Source organism: Saccoglossus kowalevskii, chromosome 3 (genome assembly GCF_978046115.1).
Source record: "Saccoglossus kowalevskii chromosome 3, keSacKowa6.1, whole genome shotgun sequence".
Taxonomy (NCBI): domain Eukaryota; kingdom Metazoa; phylum Hemichordata; class Enteropneusta; family Harrimaniidae; genus Saccoglossus; species Saccoglossus kowalevskii.
In genome coordinates this window covers 45,569,429-45,591,530 of record NC_140643.1, presented here as the reverse complement: position 1 = coordinate 45,591,530, position 22,102 = coordinate 45,569,429, and the positions used below count along the sequence as shown (strand labels likewise).

At 35.1% G+C, this 22,102-nt stretch overlaps 1 protein-coding gene across 2 annotated transcripts in view; it reads right to left on the bottom strand.

The window, feature by feature from the left end:
* Positions 1-22,102, bottom strand: part of LOC102809016 (uncharacterized) — a 34,253-nt gene that overhangs the window by 2,722 nt on the left and 9,429 nt on the right. For both annotated transcript variants that reach the window (XM_085497259.1, XM_085497258.1), the window contains exons 2-4: positions 14,126-14,264; positions 13,578-13,682; positions 2,176-2,221 (exon numbers count right to left, since the gene is read on the bottom strand). In XM_085497259.1, coding sequence (XP_085353385.1) covers positions 2,176-2,221; positions 13,578-13,682; positions 14,126-14,264 — 290 coding nt within the window. The remainder of the gene's footprint in view (positions 1-2,175; positions 2,222-13,577; positions 13,683-14,125; positions 14,265-22,102) is intronic.

The window sequence follows — 22,102 nt, the reverse complement described above, 5'->3', positions numbered from 1 at the left end:
CCAATATGCAGTGATTGACTAGAACAGTAGATAACTTAATCATATACTGTAAAATACTTTATTCTCGCATGGAATAAATTTTCGCTATTGTCACTGAAGGAATGATTCAGTGAAAACAGGACATGAATGTCACAGTCCCCCTTAATAATTATAAAATACTCATGTTAAAATAATACATGAAGCATTTGCAAACAATTGAATTGGGTACAACTCATCATAAAGTGATTTCCCTTAATCTGATAACTGTTAACTTTCATTGACCCGGGTCCAAAATCTCAGAGTAGACAAGTATATTACCAGGACCTGGGTTTGTTTCAGTATCACCCCTCTACATTTTCTACTAAGATTGGTACATGTAATGGTACAACCCATCTGTCAGGTTATGACATCACTAAAAACCCTAGCATTACAATCTAAGCTAATTTCTCTCAGTACAGTAGGGGGGGGGAGAGTAGTTTTGGATGAAAATCATGAAAAAGACCCACTGAAGATTTTCAGATCTGGGGAAAACAAATTACGTGCAGAAACTTTTTCATCAACCTGTCAAGTTTCATCGATATCTGCTGCAGAATTTCTGAGAAAATGCTATAGACGTCACAGACGGAAAATTGAAATGCCTGAAACGGGGACTAATAAAATCCAGCAAATATACCTTTTTTCTATATTTTACATTCAACTCGTCAAAATTCAGTGAAAATAAATCCTATCCAAAATACCCCAAAATCCTTTTCAGCGAAAATTAATTTGTTGATTTTTGAAATACATAGAATGCAATATATCACAAAAACACAGAGGGCGCAATGAACAAAACTACACAGTACCATTGCACGACTGAACAAGGAAACATGAAAGGATGGTTGCTAGTATATGTTCAATGAGTAACTAAAATACAAACTAACAAGTCATTGTTAATAACACAGTCCCCGTCCAAAATTTTGTGATCTGACATATCAATTTGATGCTGATGAAGTCATTGAGATTAGATTGAAACCATTAACAGGAGATGGATTTGTAAAAAATTATGATTTAGTGCTTTTACACTAGAATTGAACATTGGGCAGTCATATTGAATCAAATCACAAAAATAATGTTCATGTTGAAGTATCTATTGGTATACTGTCTTTGTACGAAATTTAAACAGAAATGTTCATTGCATTCATGAGAAAGTAGGCATGGGTATGAAAAACAAAATGGCCACCAGTCAGCTATATTAGTTTGAATCACAGAAAAAATATGACATGCAACTATAACCCAATATGTATGATCATCATACCAACTTTGATCCAAATTGGCCTAGTCATCTCTGAGAAACAGCTCCGGAAATGAAAAAATTAAGATTTAGCACTTTTACAAGAAAATTGGGCATTGGCCGGCCATATTGAATAGAATCACAAAAATAATGTTGGTGCGCATGTATCCCTTGCTATACTATCTTTGTACAAAATTTAAAAAGAAACTTTTATTGCATGACAAAGCATGTCCAAAATACAAAATTTTCAAAAAACAAGATGGCTGCCAGTCGGCCATTTTGAATCGAATCACTAAACCACTGCATGTGCATATGTCCCACATAAGGTACTATGCACATGCAAAGAATGAACGAAATCTGTCAACAGGATTCTGAAATAATACTCTGGACAGATTGACGGACGGACGGACAGACACATGGACGGACGGACACACTCAGGAACTCACGAATGGTCGGGGACATGTATCCTAACATGTATGATCTATGTACTAAATTTGAATGAAAACTGACAAAGCATGTCCAAAATACAACGTTTTCAAAAAAAAAGATGACTGCCAGTCGGCCATCTTTGATCCAATTGTTAAATAAATCGTCATGGACATGTATCCTGACATGTATAATATATGTACCAAGTTTGAATGAAAACTGACAAAGCATGTCCAAAATACAACATTTTCAAAAAACAAGATGGCTGCCAGTCGGCCATTTTGAATGCAATCGCTAAACCACGCTATGTCTCACATAAAGTACTAGGCACATGCAAAGAATGAACGGAATCGGTCCAAGGGATTCTGAGATACGACTCCGGATGGACGCACGGACAGAGACCAAATTATAAGTCCCCGTTTTCAGACTTCGAACAGGGACTAACAAACATACAATATAAGGCTATACTGTAATGAGAGATGCTTCATGTACTTTATTACCTTTCAGCCTCATCAGATTCTTGAGAACTTTTTTGGACAGGAACATCTGGAAATAATAAGTGTATCAATAATTAGCACACACATGTACAATGTATGTTGTCAATAAACACAGAAATTGGTAATGTTGCAGAGTACAAAATATAAACCAAATACTGATTAAAATAAGAACTACTGTTTTAGCTTTCAAGTATAATTGCTGTTTTTGATCTGTCTTAACTCCCATAAGAAGTCTTGTTACTAAGTTTAATTATTTTGACCAGAAATGGCGCTGTCTGTATTTGACAGTTTTATTGAGTGTGACTAATCCATCTGAAAATGAAATCCCCCCCTGAATAAATTAATTTGTCACATGGTGTGAAACAAAGGGATCACTTCTCTCTGCTACCTGTCTCAGTTAACATCTTGAGATGTTTGTTACTAGCTCCTGATATTTTGGGTTGGAAACTTTATCGTCAACTACATGTGTGTAATCCTACATGGTGATGTCTCCATAGCTGTGCTGTACCTTAATTGTCAATCTGTCATCGGGACAAAACTGCTCAGAGATTGTCAAACTAACATCAAGACATTAAATAATTCTATACAACGAACACAGTCATATCGAACTGGGTCAACTGGCAAAACTATTAAAGTAGTCTTAGATGTTGTTATTTCTTCGGTATTGCGCAGTTTAAATTGATGTTAATGATCTACAAGAGTATTTATGCATTTATTTATTACATTGTATGGGGGTATTAACCATGGTAATTTGCATTCAAATATTAAATGTAATTAATTATTTATGGTGAAATATTATGATTTGCATTACAAATATTATTTGAGATTATCTTATATTAAGGTAGCGAGAAGGTTTTGTGACGTTTTTAAATAAAACATTCTCTGTCTGTTGTCTCGTTCAGAACAGTAATTTAGGTTATATATATCAAAAGATTAAGTATAGAGGTGCAAGTTCGCACAAACTGGACAGACATTATACATAATTATCACGTGACATCAAAAATGGCGACCCTTGTAAAAATGACTAAGTACGCGATTGCGAGAGCACACTGCGGAATTTCCTGGTGAAATTTAAGTTATGCATTGTCCGTAATCAAGTCCATTGAAATGCGTCTCCGGTAATCAAAAGACCTATTATTCCGATTTCTATGCAGGTTTGTTTTTTTGTCCCCAAATTATTTCATACTTGGCACCTTTAACAGACTATTATTCAGTGACAAAGCATTTTCTTTAAAAACCCAGACATATTTCGCACCATCATTATCTTTTGAACGATAACTGCGAGTTTGAATGTCCTAGTCCGAACGCACTTGATTTGGCGGCGGTCCCAATGAGTCGTTCTCGATCAAAACTTCAACTCGAGAAAAACGCGAAAAACAGTTTTGGTTAATAAAACACTGTAGATTTGCTGCATTATTATAAATATACACTAAAAATGGCCAAACATATTAACCACTGATATCATAGAACTCATAAAGAGTGTCAGATAATGAATAATTTCAAGCTCGAGCGCGAAAAATGAAGAAAACTGCTGGCATTTGAGTCCGTACTCCAGGAACGTTCGGGTTTTCCATTGTTATGCAAACGAACAACAAGGGATAATCCTCTGACAAACATTACTGTCCCACTGTACACGCTGACAGTTTACAAACAAGCTAATCCTTCATGTGTCTCTGATAAGACATCTAATAAAACGGTTTTCATGGTGAAACAAAATGGCCGATGTTTGAAAAAAAATTGCTGTGTCAGAGTGCGACAACTGAGTGGCAGATTTTTCTTTGCCTCGTCTGTCAACGCTTTCTTTCTTTTCTTCGCCATTGCGTTAGAAAAAAAATTTATTAGTAAAATAGAATATTGACTTGGAAAATAAAACGATTTAAAAGAAAGTTGTGCAAAGTTACAGTACTCCTTTCGCACAACCTCCCGCCCGCTTTCGCTTTCCAATCACCTTTTTCTCTCGCTTTTGCGACCGCTTGTTGAATTCGACCGAACAATTTCCGCTTTATTTTCGACCGCGCAAACCCCAAAATATCACCGCCCACCTGCTCGCTCGCGCGCATTTAAAATTCGGACCGTGACTAACAGAATAATTTCCGAGGTTCACATTGTCTTATAATTGTCTTTCTGGTTTTTATAGATGTTGAACAGCTGACAAAAGTTCAAATACTTTTTGTTTTAACTATATATAATTATATGCACGCAACCTGACCTTTTGACCTCGATTTGGCTTGGACTGAATATTTTATTTTAAACAATATTCTGACGTGAAATACAAAATGTATTTCAACACAAGTACGACAGGGTTGTCTGGGGTTTCTTTCCTGATTGTTGAGTCTTCGCAATGTGTTTTGTATAATTATTGTTGTTTTCCCCCGATGCTGAAGGACCGTAAAGCTAAATGGCAGTTACATGCATGGGCTGAGTGAAAGAAAATATTTCTAAGCCTAAAATAAAACCTAATATTACACCTCTTTGTGTATTTGTTAATTTTACATATGTTTGTCATGACAGTATGTTTGTAAATATCTAGAAAAATCTCGTCTTTCGTTGATAATTTCCATTGTTTGTTTGGAATGTCGATCCCCGTTGGTTTCTCCATACTGAGTTTAGGAAGGGCGTCGATCAACACCGTGACAATCAGCCGAGAGAAGACAAACATTGACCGTAATTCATGGAGATCATGTCCGTAATTTGTGGGCTGAAACCCCAAATAATTAATCAAGTATTATTATTTTAATATATATTATATTTTACATCGCAAAACTAAGCCATGTCCAAAACAGAGCTAGAGTTGTTCGCGGTGAAACAACCACATTGAAGACGATGCAACTTCAGCTAGCCATTTCTTACCTTGAAATAAAAAAAATAAAAATTCGAAAAGCATCGGGGAAAATATTAATAATCATCCTTATCAATCGATTGCTTTATTTTATTCGAATCCATGAAATTCACGATTTTTTTTACATTTGTTGGCAACTTCCGCGCTAAAAATGATTGAAAATGTGGGTGTGGTTATTTTGCAAAGTCCTGTTGATAATACGGACAAATATGGTTCTGTGACCCAGTTCGTGCTCCGATCAGGTAACTCTCAGCCAATCAATGATGTTGTAACAAAGCATATTTGACGCTAATTGAAGGGTCGTCGTACAATCCAATCACCGGCGTTGATTCACATAGTTGTTTGTGCTGTGACAGGCTTCAAAATTATTCGCTGAAAAACATATATTTTGACAAACTGATGGAATTTGACCTTAGTTCAAAAAGAAAATACTAGGCTAGGATACATTAGAGCTCACGCGAATCAGTTTTCTCTGCAAGTTGTGAAATAAAGTAAACTAGAGTAGCGTCAATGATTTTCAGCCCTGAAGGACTTTGAATTGTTCATCGACTGGCCACCAAATAGTTATGGCTATAACTAAATTTGACACGTTTTTCATTTAAGCCCAATAAATTATTCATACATGTCAAGCTCTGTTCGATTTTTTCAGGGCATGTGGCCGTTTTTAGTCGAAAATATTTTTTGTGGGAACACTTTTGCGGTACGTATACGGTATAGACCGAGCTCATTCAATGATCGTGACTTAATTTTAAAAATTGAATGTCAAATTTTACCAGACGTGGACCGATGTGGATTCGATATCGTTATTTTTGGAATTAATCACTAACATTTCCTCGTTTCTCTGCTCTGTCAAAAGGAGTTACCTAGGCTTTTTTTCACGTAACTGTCTCATTAAAATAAAAATAAAAATATTACATCTAGAACAAGCACCCAAAACACGTAACAAGAAGTCCCAGTTCAGTTGCTTTCATGATACAAGTGTAATACAGCTATTAGATTTGAAGTGTCGTTCAGAATGTAATAATAGTTAATACTAGTTGTATGTTCACACTTTACTATCAAAACCACCATTTCGACCACCCATGTGCCAGTTTTCAGTGTTTGGGCAAGCAGTCAATGTTTTCAATGAGCGAGCGAGCGAAAAAAAAACGCGATTAAAATGCGGTCGGTTTCCGGTCGGACAAGACCGCGTGGTCGGAAATTAAGCGATAAGCGGTCGATGTAAAAGCGGAAGGTTGGGCGAAATGAGTACTGTATGACCATGTTTCTCCGACGAAGTCTCGACTGACAATAATGCTGACAATGGACGTTAGATAAACACACATTGTTTGCAACTGGAATCTTATCACCCGTTATATCAGAATCGTCAACAACAGAGTATACAGATAAGATGTTATCATTTAATTCCTTCCAAAGATAAACACTATGCAAATATCCACGAAACGGCAGTTGTAGTCTTTTCTGCTAGTGTTTTAAAACACTAATTTGAGCAACGTTATTTCGCAATTTCGATCTTTTGTAAACCTGGGGTGATGTATCAAGGTCTAAAGTAACCGTTTTATCAATTTTTGAAAAATCAAGAAAAAAGTGAAAATTTCCCTTCTCGCTACCTTAAATATTTCATTGACCACATGAACCTGTGTTTCTTGAAGTGCGTGCAAGTTTGTTACAGGTGTGCGTGTTCTCTCCCTGGGCTCTACCCTGACAATACTGTGCATTAATCAGATAGATGTGACATATACAAATTGTGCAAAATACATTGTTTGTTTAGATGATACATGTAGGCGATCTTTACTTTTTATCCCAAGTAACTTACAAGTCAATAGTTGCCTATATTCATGTAAGATACAGATGCACATTTAGATTGCCATGTTAGTAAAATTATTTACTTATTTTAAGTTTGGGTAAAACCGAAGCATGTGGCGAACATTAGTCAGGTACCACATGGATATTGTGAAACACACAATGGGAGTATTTGTAGTCAGTGTGTGTCTCTACCCCCCTCTCTCCAATCATCAGATTTCAATGAAATGTAAGTACTGAGAGCAGAAACAGTCCCTGGGAACAGTACACACGGCTATTAGAGCATACACAGGTATGCTCTAACTATTAAAGCTGCAAGCCTAACAACTGAGTCACCATGCTACACATAAGATACAATCAAAGAAAGCTTAGAATGAAATCCTGTGCACTGGGAGTATTGGAGACACATTAAAATTAATTCAAAATTTAAGATTAGCCTTTCAAACAAGAAGCATGGTACAAAATGTAACTAATATTTGTCTGCTATTTGAGATGCACAACATGGAAACAATGTGATTCACATTACCAACATTTATAACACTTGATTTTTTTATCTGTGGTTCAGCTTAATAAATTCTGAGGCACCTGTATGACAATTCAATTAAAATTTTTTGAATATCAGAAATGACAAATAAAAACTAGATAATCAATATGCATGTTTTTCAACATTAAACTAATTGTTGCGAACATTAATATAATTATTAATTTCGGAGTTATTATCATCATATTTGATGGCGCCGATATCCATATCCAATATGTATATGCATATATTATGTTAAATAGGGTCAATCAGCTTGATCAATGAGTGTTTGTTTTATTTCTGTTCGATTCCTGTTTTTGCCATATTTCTGTACCAATGGCACTTTCTTATCGCTGTATTAGTGGAGTCATTTTGGAAATAAATGGTATACAGGTTGCAGATTGTATCGTAATTATGTACCAAGATTCAATGAGATATTGATGGAAAAGCTGAAAACTGACTAATGCAAATGAGGTAATTAATATGTACAGATTTTAATGTAAAACTAGTAAGGTCTGTGCAATGTCACCAAGTTTCATTGAAGAGTGATTAGAATAAAAAAAAATGATGAATTATTATGCAAATAGGTAAATAACAGGAACAAATTTTAATTACAAGCAGCCAGTCGGCTGAGATAGCTCTGCTGTTGGCAATGCACATTTCAATTAAAGAACAGAAGATATCATTAGAAAATGAACAACATGTATAGTATCAAATCAATGGAACTTGCTGTTTTTTAACAGGAATTCAAAAATATCACTTTTCACCAAAAATAATCATCAAAATTAGATAATTGAAGATATCACCACGAAATTAACAAGTATGAAAGAGGTCCACATGTAGTACCTATATATGTAATATAAAAACAAACTGACTTGCGGTTTTTAACAAGAAGTCGAAAATATCACTTTTTACCAAAAATGGCAAAAATATTAAGCAAAATTAGAGAATTGAAGATATCATCATGAAATGTACAAATCTGTAAGTGGTCCACATGTAGTACCTATATATGTAATATCAAAGCAATTGGACTTGCGGTTTTTAACAAGAAGTCGAAAATATCACTTTTTACCAAAAATGACAAAAATATTCACCAAAATTAGAGAATTGAAGATATCATTACAAAATGAACAAATCAGAGAGAGGTCCACATGCAATACCTATATATGTAATATCAAAGCAATTAGACTCGCGGTTTTTAACAAGAAGTCAAAAATATCACTTTTTACCAAAAATGACAAAAATATTCACTAAAAATAGAGAATTGAAGATATCATCATGAAATGAACAAATCTGAGAGAGGTCTGCCCAAGGTACATATACACCAAGTATCAAATCATTCAGGCTTGTAGTTTTCAAGAAGAAGTCGAAAAAGTAAAACATTGACACGAACGACGACGACGGACAATCACTCATATGATAAGCTCCGCTCGACAAAGTCGACAGCGAAGCTAAAAAACTGATCAGGTTTGCGGATTGTTCTAGAGCATCTATGTACCAAGTTTCATTCAAATGTGATGATTAGTACTTGAGATATCAGTGAAAAAGCCGAAAATTAAATCATTATGCAAATTAGGTAATTAACATGCATAGATTTTTATCCAAAACTAATCATTTTTAAAAAAATTTATGCACTAGTCCAGAGCATCCATTCATCAAGTTCTGTCGGATGATTAATATGCAATAATATTAACCGAAAACCAGTCAGGTCTGTGCATTGTTCTATGACATTCATGTACCAAGTTTTATTGAAATGTGAAGATTAGTACTTGAGATATTCAAAGCTGAAAATTTACTAATTATGCAAATACGGTAATTAATATGCAAATAATATTAACCTAAAACCAGTCAGGACTGTGCATGGTTTCATGACATCTATGTACCAAGTTTCATTGAAATGATGAGAACCTGAGATAAAAGTGGAAAAGCTGAAAATTGACTAATTGCTATAAAATCCAAAGAGTAGTTCTTCAAATATCAGTCATGGAACAGCAAAAATTAGCTAATTATCATGCAAATTAGGTAATTAACATCCATGGTTTTAACCAGGGGGGGGATGTCCTTTTTCTATGTCATTAACATACATGAATAATTCATCAGGTAGAAAAAAACACACACATTTCGGCCAGTAAAGTTGTTATTACTGGCAAAAACGTGTTCTGTTTTATTTTAAATGCTTAATCAAGGTTGCAAATATAGAGATCTGTATTTGTTAAATCACTTTTCCCGGCACGAATAATCGCCGGCACTTTTCTCGTTTACAGTGGTGTTGCAATGAACAAGTTCCTCATATATTGTACATGGGTACTGTACCATACTATTGGTATTATTGCTCAAGCCGTTGGCAAAGTTGCCTAATAAGTACGCACTTTTATTTATTCAGTGCTGAATGCATGCATGAAATCATGTGATTAGCTGTTTCTTCCCGAGGTCATATTGTGGTCTTCCGGTTAAGGTCATGTCAGACCACTTTAAATATGGCGATGTAAACATTACCTTGTGCTACTGTTTTGATCGTTACCATCATAATGTAGGCATTGCAGATATTTTCAGAGTTAGTTATGTAGAACCTTAGTTTAGCAATAGTTTTGTAGCCAATTTATAATAGTTTTTAGCAAATATAGTGATGCGTATCTAGGCGGTTTCGAGTTGTGAAGTGAGTTGGTCTGGCCGACTGACGATATCCACTTACGATGTCAACAAATATGATGATGTCGTCACCACTGATCACACCGGTAAAAAAAAGGGATCAAAAGTGCAAAAATGTGCGTAGTTCACCATGCTCTGGATTACTGGACTGTAAGCGTTCTTCAGTAAAACCGTGCTGATTGATATATGATCAGTTGGTAAAACAATCTAACTCTACGACATTCGTTGTGACAAACAGTTCAGAGGAAAATTTCCAATCCCCTTTCACATATGACTCTAATGACATTATGGTCCCTCACAATTCCTGGACTCTCTAGCGTATTGATATTGTTATCTCTGAAGCCACATTTGGCCAACATAGTCGTCATACATTCAGAACGCCAGTCCATGCTATGTGCGTATACCGGAAGTGATCAACAAAGATCTATTCAGAAATGACCAGCTCCCTCACATGCGATTCCCCAACTGGTTTTAACCAGGCATTAGCACAGAGCATCTATTCATCAACATATGCCTGGTAAAAGCCATCACAGATAGATGATATGAATGGTTTATGCCTGGTAAAAGTCATCACAGATAGATGATATGAATGGTTTATGCCTGGTAAAAGCCATCACAGATAGATGATATGAATGGTTTATGCCTGGTAAAAAGCCATCATAGATAGATGATATGAATGGTTTATGCCTGGTAAAAGCCATCACAGATAGATGATATGAATGGTTTATGCCTGGTAAAAGCCATCACAGATAGATGATATGAATGGTTTATGCCTGATAAAATCCATCACAGATAGATGATATGAATGGTTTATGCCTGGTAAAAGCCATCACAGATAGATGATATGAATGGTTTATGCCTGGTAAAAGCCATCACAGATAGATGATATGAATGGTTTATGCCTGGTAAAAGCCACCACAGATAGATGATATGAATGGTTTATGCCTGGTAAAAGCCATCACAGATAGATGATATGAATGGTTTATGCCTGGTAAAAGCCATCACAGATAGATGATATGAGTGGTTTATGCCTGGTAAAAGCCATCACAGATAGATGATATGAATGGTTTATGCCTGGTAAAAGCCATCACAGATAGATGATATGAATGGTTTATGTCTGGTAAAAAGCCATCACAGATAGATGATATGAATGGTTTATGTCTGGTAAAAAGCCATCATAGATAGATGATATGAATGGTTTATGTCTGGTAAAAAGCCATCATAGATAGATGATATGAATGGTTTATGCCTGGTAAAAGCCATCACAGATAGATGATATGAATGGTTTATGCCTGGTAAAAGCCATCACAGATAGATGATATGAATGGTTTATACCTGGTAAAAGCCATCACAGATAGATGATATGAATGGTTTATGCCTGGTAAAAGCCATCACAGATAGATGATATGAATGGTTTATGCTGGTAAAAGCCATCACAGATAGATGATATGAATGGTTTACGCCTGGTAAAAGCCATCACAGATAGATGATATGAATGGTTTATGCCTGGTAAAAGCCATCACAGATAGATGATATGAATGGTTTATGCCTGGTAAAAGCCATCACAGATAGATGATATGAATGGTTTATGCTGGTAAAAGCCATCACAGATAGACGATATGAATGGTTTAGACCTGGTAAAAGCCATCACAGATAGATGATATGAATGGTTTATGCCTGGTAAAAGCCATCACAGATAGATGATATGAATGGTTTATGCCTGGTAAAAGCTATCACAGATAGATGATATGAATGGTTTATGCCTGGTAAAAGCCATCACAGATAGATGATATGAATGGTTTATGCCTGGTAAAAGCCATCACAGATAGATGATATGAATGGTTTATGCCTGGTAAAAGCCATCACAGATAGATGATATGAATGGTTTATGTCTGGTAAAAGCGATCACAGATAGATGATATGAATGGTTTATGCCTGGTAAAAGCCATCACAGATAGATGATATGAATGGTTTATGTCTGGTAAAAGCCATCACAGATAGACGATATGAATGGTTTATGCCTGGTAAAAGCCATCACAGATAGATGATATGAATGGTTTATGTCTGGTAAAAGCCATCACAGATAGATGATATGAATGGTTTATGCCTGGTAAAAGCCATCACAGATAGATGATATGAATGGTTTATGCCTGGTAAAAGCCATCACAGATAGATGATATGAATGGTTTATGTCTGGTAAAAGCCATCACAGATAGATGATATGAATGGTTTATGCCTGGTAAAAGCCATCATAGATAGATGATATGAATGGTTTATGTCTGGTAAAAGCGATCACAGATAGATGATATGAATGGTTTATGCCTGGTAAAAGCCATCACAGATAGATGATATGAATGGTTTATGCCTGGTAAAAGCCATCACAGATAGATGATATGAATGGTTTATGTCTGGTAAAAGCCATCACAGATAGATGATATGAATGGTTTATGCCTGGTAAAAGCCATCACAGATAGATGATATGAATGGTTTATGCCTGGTAAAAGCCATCACAGATAGATGATATGAATGGTTTATGCCTGGTAAAAGCCATCACAGATAGATGATATGAATGGTTTATGCCTGGTAAAAGCCATCACAGATAGATGATATGAATGGTTTATGCCAGGTAAAAGCCATCACAGATAGATGATATGAATTGGTTTATGCCTGGTAAAAGCCATCACAGATAGATGATATGAATGGTTTATGCTGGTAAAAGCCATCACAGATAGATGATATGAATGGTTTATGCCTGGTAAAAGCCATCACAGATAGATGATATGAATGGTTTATGCCTGGTAAGAGCCATCACAGATAGATGATATGAATGGTTTATGCCAGGTAACAGGTAAAAGCCATCACAGATAGATGATATGAATGGTTTATGCCTGGTAAAAGCCATCACAGATAGATGATATGAATGGTTTATGCCTGGTAAAAGCCATCACAGATAGATGATATGAATGGTTTATGTCTGGTAAAAAGCCATCACAGATAGATGATATGAATGGTTTATGCCTGGTAAAAGCCATCACAGATAGATATATGAATGGTTTATGCCTGGTAAAAGCCATCACAGATGATATGAATGGTTTATGCCTGGTAAAAGCCATCACAGATAGATGATATGAATGGTTTATGTCTGGTAAAAGCCATCACAGATAGATGATATGAATGGTTTATGCCTGGTAAAAGCCATCACAGATAGATGATATGAATGGTTTATGCCTGGTAAAAGCCATCACAGATGATATGAATGGTTTATGCCTGGTAAAAACCATCACAGATAGATGATATGAATGGTTTATGTCTGGTAAAAGCCATCACAGATAGATGATATGAATGGTTTATGCCTGGTAAAAGCCATCACAGATAGATGATATGAATGGTTTATGTCTGGTAAAAGCCATCACAGATAGATGATATGAATGGTTTATGCCTGGTAAAAGCCATCACAGATAGATGATATGAATGGTTTATGCCTGGTAAAAGCCATCACAGATAGATATGAATGGTTTATGCCTGGTAAAAGCCATCACAGATAGATGATATGAATGGTTTATGTAGTTACAATGCTATGACAATTGTGCTTACCTTCATCACTGTCACTGTAGTCATCTGATTCTTCATCCTGCTCTATTTGAGTTTGACCTGATCTTAGTTTTATCAGTTTACGCTCATATACACTACGGGTGGTAGCTGTGTCACAAAAAAAGGACGATTAGCACACACAAAGGAGTTAAAGGATGAAGGATGATTAGAGATTTTGTAACTACAGCGATGGCAAATAATCGGAATTGAAGACTTTCAGTGTCAAGCCACACAGCCTATTGTCTTGTTAATTGATTATGGTAAATATATGGGGTCATTTGTTTACATGCAACAAACAGTGTCCTGTGCATTTCAGGAACAAAGTTCCAACAAATTCCTGATGTAATCTGACAGTTTACCACACATACCAGAAAGTCCCTGTTGAAGACAAAGATTATGGTATTTTAAATTGATCAGTTATGCTGCATATTTTATAGTTGACATGTACTGAGAGTCAATTCATTTGAGAAAACTTTCATGTTTCACGCAAATTTGCTCATTAATATGCACATATTCAGACACACTCATGAAATGCAAGTCATGTGACATACCAGTAATAGGTCCAATGGTAGCTCCCAGCTCCTGGAGAGCACTGGCTAACTCTGTATCAGATAAATTAGCGACATCTTTCTCAATTTCAATGTCATCTCTACTAATTACTCTGCTACTGCTACTTTTTTTGGTAGTTTTCTGAAATCAATCAACAGATAAAAGTTATTTATGAAATAGTCTGGGGCAAAACAACACAATTTTGGAAACAAAAAAGAAATGACATGATCCGAAAATTGTTTTTGGTGCAATACAAAAATATACAAAGTAAAAGACTGACTGACTGTATTGTTACATTTTTGGTAAAACAAAACGTTTTATTTTGAACATATACATGAAACATGCATGCTAAGTTTGAATGGATTGAAAATGTCTAGAAAAAAAAAGTTCAAGAACACTTTCTAAGATATGGGATATATCACTGTAAATTACTATCAATCGCCAAGCTTTCAACAGATTTCACCAAGGCAAACTTAATAGTGTATATAACAAGCAGCCTCTCGGCTGAGATAGCTCCACTGTTAGCAATGCACATTTCAATTAAAGAACAGAAGATATCATTAGAAAATGAACAATATGTATAGTGTCAAAGCAATGGGACTTGTTGTTTTCAACAAGAATTTAAAAATATCATTTTTCACCATAAATGATTGTGGTTTTTAACAAGAAGAAAATATCACTTTTTACCAAAAATGACAAAAATATTCACCAAAATTAGAGAATTGAAGATATCATTACAAAATGAACAAATCTGAGAGAGGTCTACCCAAGGTACATATACACCAAGTATCAAAACATTCAGGCTTGTAGTTTTCAAGAAGAAGTCGAAAAAGTAAAACATTGACACGGACGACGCCAGACAATCACTCATATGATAAGCCCCGCTCGACAAAGTCGACAGCGGAGCTAATAAAAACAGGTTGAGTAATATTGATGGAATCCATGTGTAGTATTCTACACTGTTGTTTCATAAGCAGAGGTTACATAAGCGGACTGACAAAATACACAAATGTTTTTTAAACATCTATATACGCAATATAATATAAGGTCTGTTTGGATTGGTTGAATATAAAGATACAAATACGCATTAGTAGGCGAACCATTAAGTACATCTGTGTGTGAGCCAATAATATATACACACTAAAACGTGGTTATCAGTAATGTCACATTAAAATACCGACAAAGGAAACTGATAGTGATTTAAACTACTACATGTATACTATTCCAATGATAAAACGATAAAAGTGTGACATTTGGAGAATGTTAAATCAGGGTTTCTTATAGGTACTTCATTAATTCACTATAACATTGCAGTTGCCAAGTCACAAAAAGTAGTTTGGTTTTGTCAACGTAACTTAAAACAAATTGTTCACATAAATAATGTACAAATCAAATATCAAAGCAATCAGGATAGTATTTTTTTTAAAAAAAGGGGATAAAAATATCATTTGTATCGAAAATGCTAAACATTTGTGAAAATACAGAAATACTGGTAATGATATTGTCACAAAAATAAAGAAGAAAAATCTGATAGAGGGTCTGGTTGTTTTGAAGAAGTTGAAAGTAGCATTTTATAATATAATCAAGAAAAAAACATAACTGATCTAAATCAAAAAAGAAACAAAGTAGCTACATCTAACATATATAAGCAATTGAGCTGGTTGTTTTCATTTTAAAAGTGAAAAATTGTATAAGAAGAAATTGAAAAAGTGATTGTTGACAGACAACTGACATTCACCTGCATTTTGTATATGAACCACTGTCAATCTAAAAATATATTATGATCTCTTTCATTTTCTTACACTATTCAGAGCTCTGCCAATATAGCCACCTACTTTCTGAGCTGTCAATATAGCCACCTACTTTCTGAGCTCTGCCAATATAGCCACCTCTATTCAGAGCTCTGCCAATATAGCCACCTACTTTCTGAGCTCTGCCAATATAGCCACCTACTTTCTGAGCTCTGCCAATATAGCCACCTCTATTCAGAGCTCTGCCAATATAGCCACCTACTTTCTGAGCTCTGCCAATATAGCCACCTACTTTCTGAGCTCTGCCAATATAGCCACCTACTTTCTGAGCTCTGCCAATATAGCCACCTACTTTCTGAGCTCTGCCAATATAACCACCTCTATTCAGAGCTCTGCCAATATAGCCACCTACTTTCTGAGCTCTGCCAATATAGCCACCTCTATTCAGAGCTCTGCCAATATAGCCACCTACTTTCTGAGCTCTGCCAATATGCCACCTCTATTCAGAGCTCTGCCAATATAGCCACCTACTTTCTGAGCTCTGCCAATATAGCCACCTACTTTCTGAGCTCTGCCAATATGCCACCTCTATTCAGAGCTCTGCCAATATAGCCACCTCTATTCAGAGCTCTGCCAATATAGCCACCTCTATTCAGATCTCTGCCAATATAGCCACCTCTATTCAGAGCTCTGCCAATATAGCCACCTCTATTCAGAGCTCTGCCAATATAGCCACCTCTATTCAGAGCTCTGCCAATATAGCCACCTACTTTCTGAGCTCTGCCAATATAGCCACCTCTATTCAGAGCTCTGCCAATATAGCCACCTCTATTCAGAGCTCTGCCAATATAGCCACCTCTATTCAGAGCTCTGCCAATATAGCCACCTCTATTCAGAGCTCTGCCAATATGCCACCTCTATTCAGAGCTCTGCCAATATAGCCACCTCTATTCAGAGCTTTGCCAATATAACCACCTCTATTCAGAGCTCTGCCAATATAGCCACCTCTATTCAGAGCTCTGCCAATATAGCCACCTCTAGTCAGAGCTCTGCCAATATAGCCACCTCTATTCAGAGCTCTGCCAATATAGCCACCTCTATTCAGAGCTCTGCCAATATAGCCACCTCTATTCAGAGCTCTGCCAATATAGCCACCTCTATTCAGAGCTTTGCCAATATAACCACCTCTATTCAGAGCTCTGCCAATATAGCCACCTCTATTCAGAGCTCTGCCAATATAGCCACCTCTATTCAGAGCTCTGCCAATATAGCCACCTCTATTCAGAGCTCTGCCAATATAGCCACCTCTATTCAGAGCTCTGCCAATATAGCCACCTCTATTCAGAGCTCTGCCAATATAGCCACCTCTATTCAGAGCTCTGCCAATATAGCCACCTCTATTCAGAGCTCTGCCAATATAGCCACCTCTATTCAGAGCTCTGCCAATATAGCCACCTCTATTCAGAGCTCTGCCATTATAGCCACCTCTATTCAGAGCTCTGCCATTATAGCCACCTCTATTCAGAGCTCTGCCAATATAGAAACCTACTTAATATTAGTCATTATATAGTACTTCAAATATTTTTGAGGTAGATTTTTATCCAAAAATAATGGTGCTATAAAAGTTTAAATGTTTTAGGGGCACTCTTTCTTTTTTATATACATGTATGAGTATAGTGTGTTTTACTGTAGATTTTCTCAGTGCAGATTAGTTGTTTCCATCCTAAGCTATAAGCCACAGATGTACAGGCATACAGCCCTACTTGGTTTAGGTTCAGTTGCATAAAAGACTGTACAGTATAAACAGATGCAAGTATTATTATGTTTATACCAGTCATACTATCCACACTGTGGCTGGGGGGGGGGGGGGTAGTTCTCTAATCTATCATTATATATGTACTATGAAATCAGGTCAAGTGGGACAATATTTAGAAGTTAAGAATGACAAGCAAGAATATTTGGTAGTGGTTATAACCTATCTTGATAAAATTAAGATATTTGGTAGGAGATAATAACCAAGAGTTAGTAAATATACATGTACTTGAAATCATCTCTGAACATCTAAGACTGAAAGAAGTTGATAAAAAAAACATGTTGAGTAAGTCTAGTGTCTCAAAGGATAATTAAATTGACTGGACAATAACAAGATTAAGGCTTTGTGATACTTTATTAATAATATATCTACTCATGTCAAACACTATAGACAGATTACAAATATTACAATTGTCAAAATTAACAGTATCTCAAGACAACCAATTACTGTTTCAGAACTATCAGTCATTAAGAATACTAGAAATTTATAAAGAGGATCGTTACATATTTGTTTGAACTACCAGCACTTCATAACAACATTGTAGTGAGGTTTTTATTAAGGAAACATTTTAATTACAAGCTTACATTTAGGAAACTTAACTGTCTAGTTTTAGTTAGACATAATTATATATGTAACAATTGAGCAGCAATGCAAGTCCCATTTATAAGACAGATCTCTATCACAGCTGAGACTTAAACATGAACCATTAGAAGTCCTGGAATCAGGGATTACTACCACATGTATGTGTAGTACAAAGCCCAGTTGATGATCTGTATCCTTAATCATCCAAGCATGTATTATAGAGACAAACATCAGTAGTAATAGAAATGTTCACAATACATATGTTATTAAATCTAAAATATTGGTTATACAAGGGAATAATCCCAGTACTTATAGTGAGTTTTATTTTAACAAATTCCAGGCATAATTGAGCCACAGTATGGTAGGCACCATATGTACAGTTTTAAGTTACTAGATGCTAAAAATAAGTATCCCTTGATAGGTTATCAGGGCATGGGTAAAACCATACAAAGAAATGTTATAATGCATTTAATGCATGCTTGGCACTGTAAAACTCAAGTATTATGGACGTGTTTAGAAAAATCTAAAAGAAAACTTGTTACAAATTATTCTATTCAGAATTATATAAGTTTCACATTGTGTACATAGATATAGACACAGATGTAGTACAAAGCCATATATTATTTAGACTTCAACATAGTTGGAATGTACAAGAAATGCACTGAATGTACGCACCGTTCGGTTGTAGAAGATATCAAATGAAGGCAGTTTCACTAATCTCACACGGCGTAGATAGAAATTCATCTTCCTCGCAGTAGTGTCATTATATCGAGTAAAGATGTTCTACTGGACAGATTTAAAGACTTGGAACCAAATCTTAGAATGCCTTACATATCAGAGCCACCCAATAACAACTTAAACTTGGTGCGATAAATGAATACCACCTACTTATCGGGTAAGATTATATAGCAGACCACATTTCACTATGGTTTGACCTAAAACTAGTTAACTGGGTGGCAACATAGCAACACAAAATATATTACTGACCCGAAATGACCTCCCATGCAACTCTACATGAAGATCATTGGTCTGATTCTTGCACTCTGGGAAACACTGCCCTCATTTCAATACCTGTGATATAAGCCACTATAAGCCACTGAATTATGTGATACTTCAATTGTAAATACTTAGAAATATACTTAGGTAGAAATATTTTGTTATCATTAACAGGTTTAACAATTACCTTTGTACTTTACATACTACATGTACCAGCAAATAAATAACAAATTTATTATTCTCAATTAGAATTTTATATGAAAATACTTGCACTTATTTGTATATCTAATACTAAAATTAAAAAAAACATTATTTACATTTAAATTGGTTTAAGAGGTACAAGTTTGTATGAGTAAAAAATCAAATGTTGTTTAGTATGGACTACTTTGTATGGTACAGTAGTTAGATCTAAATAGTGCCTCAGAAAATATAATTAATTAACACTAAATTCTGTTCCTATTTTTAACTTTTCAAAAATGTTTATTATTTATATGCAAGGGACCCGTGGAATGCCATGTTTTGTTTTTTTCTTCTTTCATCAAAATTCTTCTTTTATAATATTTGTATTCCACTAAGTGTGTTAACCAGGAATGAGGTCACTGATAAGAAAGAAGACTGGAACCATTTGTTGCATCAGTTGGTGGATATTAGTAAATTTAGCAAGTCGGAAAGAATTTTGAAATTCTGTAGCAATTCAGTAACAATGGAGAGTCAAGAGTCAAGTGGCAGTAACTTTTAAGTGCCCTTAAATCATTGAAAGGCTGAAGATTCCAAGCAGTGAAATGTTAAAGTGTACTAGTCGTAGCACTGGGCACGCACAAAATATGGCTTTTATTTTAACAGATATGTGTGATGAATTCCAGATCAACGCGTACAAAAAAGAACACTACCAATATTTAATTATGGGATGATTTGATGGCAGCAAATGACTTGGTATTTAGTGAACATCGCGACCAGATTAAAATTATTATTTATGCTAGCAATAGGGAGAGCATGCACTGCATTGTGACACAGTCAACAGCTTTCTACTGTCTATTGTATGCATGCTGATATACCATGTACATGTATATTGAAACATTTTTCATTAACAAATTAAATACATAAAATTAGATTGATAAATGCTAATTTATACTAGGGGTAGAAATGAATAACTTTTACAGCATTTTAAGGCAATCCACATGCACCATAGAAACAATTTGATGAAAACAGTGTTATTATTATGACAGTGAAATTCATTTATGCCTACAGCTTGGATATCCACCTCTAGTTTTGAAAAAGAAAACACTTGTGATGACGACAAATGAGAATTTATTCTCAAAAACAGAACTATATTTACATGTACAATATAAATATAACAATTTCGTTTGTCAACATTTATACACAAAATATGCATGCAATTTGAATATACACCTCTTATTGGAAACCTTTCAATTTGTGTCAAATACGCTTTGTTACAGCATCATTGGTTGGCTGAATGAGTGGCTGGTTGTAACATCACTTAGGTCACAGAAGCATATTCAGCAATATTTAACATTTATTTAAAATATTTCTTTTAAGGTAGAGATGCAGGTTCGTGGGCACTTTGGAGTGAAATTTTCTTTGTTTTGCTTTTTATTATCCAAAAATTCTTGGCTATAGACTGTTGAAATTGTGTAGAATTGTGAATAGTAGAACATACTCAAAAAAAATGATTTTAAAATATAGATAACAGGCGCAAAATTATTTCTTTTGAATGCTTAGCAAGATTTAGCAAGGCTGTACATAAATAATATAAAAAAAACATGGTGAAAAAAAGAAATGACGGGATATTCATATTATGCACTGTATTTCACTTTTTACAAAACGATAATACATATAAATTTGAAACTGTAACAGCCATTTTAATTATGAGCATTAGCAAACTTCTTACTGAGTGAATTGTTATGCAAATTAGCAATTATCTCAGCTTCTTTTTTAGTGCACATTCCAGAACTTTAAAAAAAAATAGCTCCTAGGCGCTTTGACCTTTTGTTTTGAAATTTTCACAAATGATTGACAATGTGTTTATCTTCAAAATGCCGTCGGGGCATTGTTTTTAGTTGAATAGTGTTACAGCAATCGTACAGACAACTAGCCTGGGTGTTAATTTATGCATAAACTTGAAGTCGTGAAATTTGAGCTGCTGCCCTACAAAATTGACAACTGGTAGACAGTTTTCAAGACAGCGCTTTCTTCATAGTAAACAGATGCACCCATAAACCAATTTTGACAGGAAACAGAAGCATGGTTTAGCAGCTAATTTTTTTTAAATCACTTTTGTCCAAAAAAGCACATTTTTGTGCATATTTCAAACTACAGTGTCCATGAAAATAAAATAAAATACTAACAAAACTTTAAAATTCATACAATAAGCTTTCCGAAAATATATAGTTTTGTGGACAAGGGAGGTCATCTTGGTTTCCTAATTAACTAATTAAAATACCTGTCGGGTAAACTGCATCTCTACCTTAAGGTAGCAGGACTATTATTTGCATACTTGTTTTCATCTTCTAATTCTGACTAAATGACTACAAATAGACCCAGGAAAGTATATATTTTTAGAATCGCCAGACTTCAAGCTTTTCACAAGTGTATTTTGCATGCCCGTATCTGCATTCTACGACATGTTACTCAATCAAAGGTGAAAAATTACTTTTTCTGTAAAAAAATAATTACGCATTTATGCTGGCGATAAGTATTTTTTTCACTTTTCTTATTTGTTCAATAGTCTGGGAAATTGAATGTGTCTGAATTTCAATTACTGTTTTAGTCGCATTGCCCCCAACTCAAACCACAACTCGTTGGTAAATAATTGATGA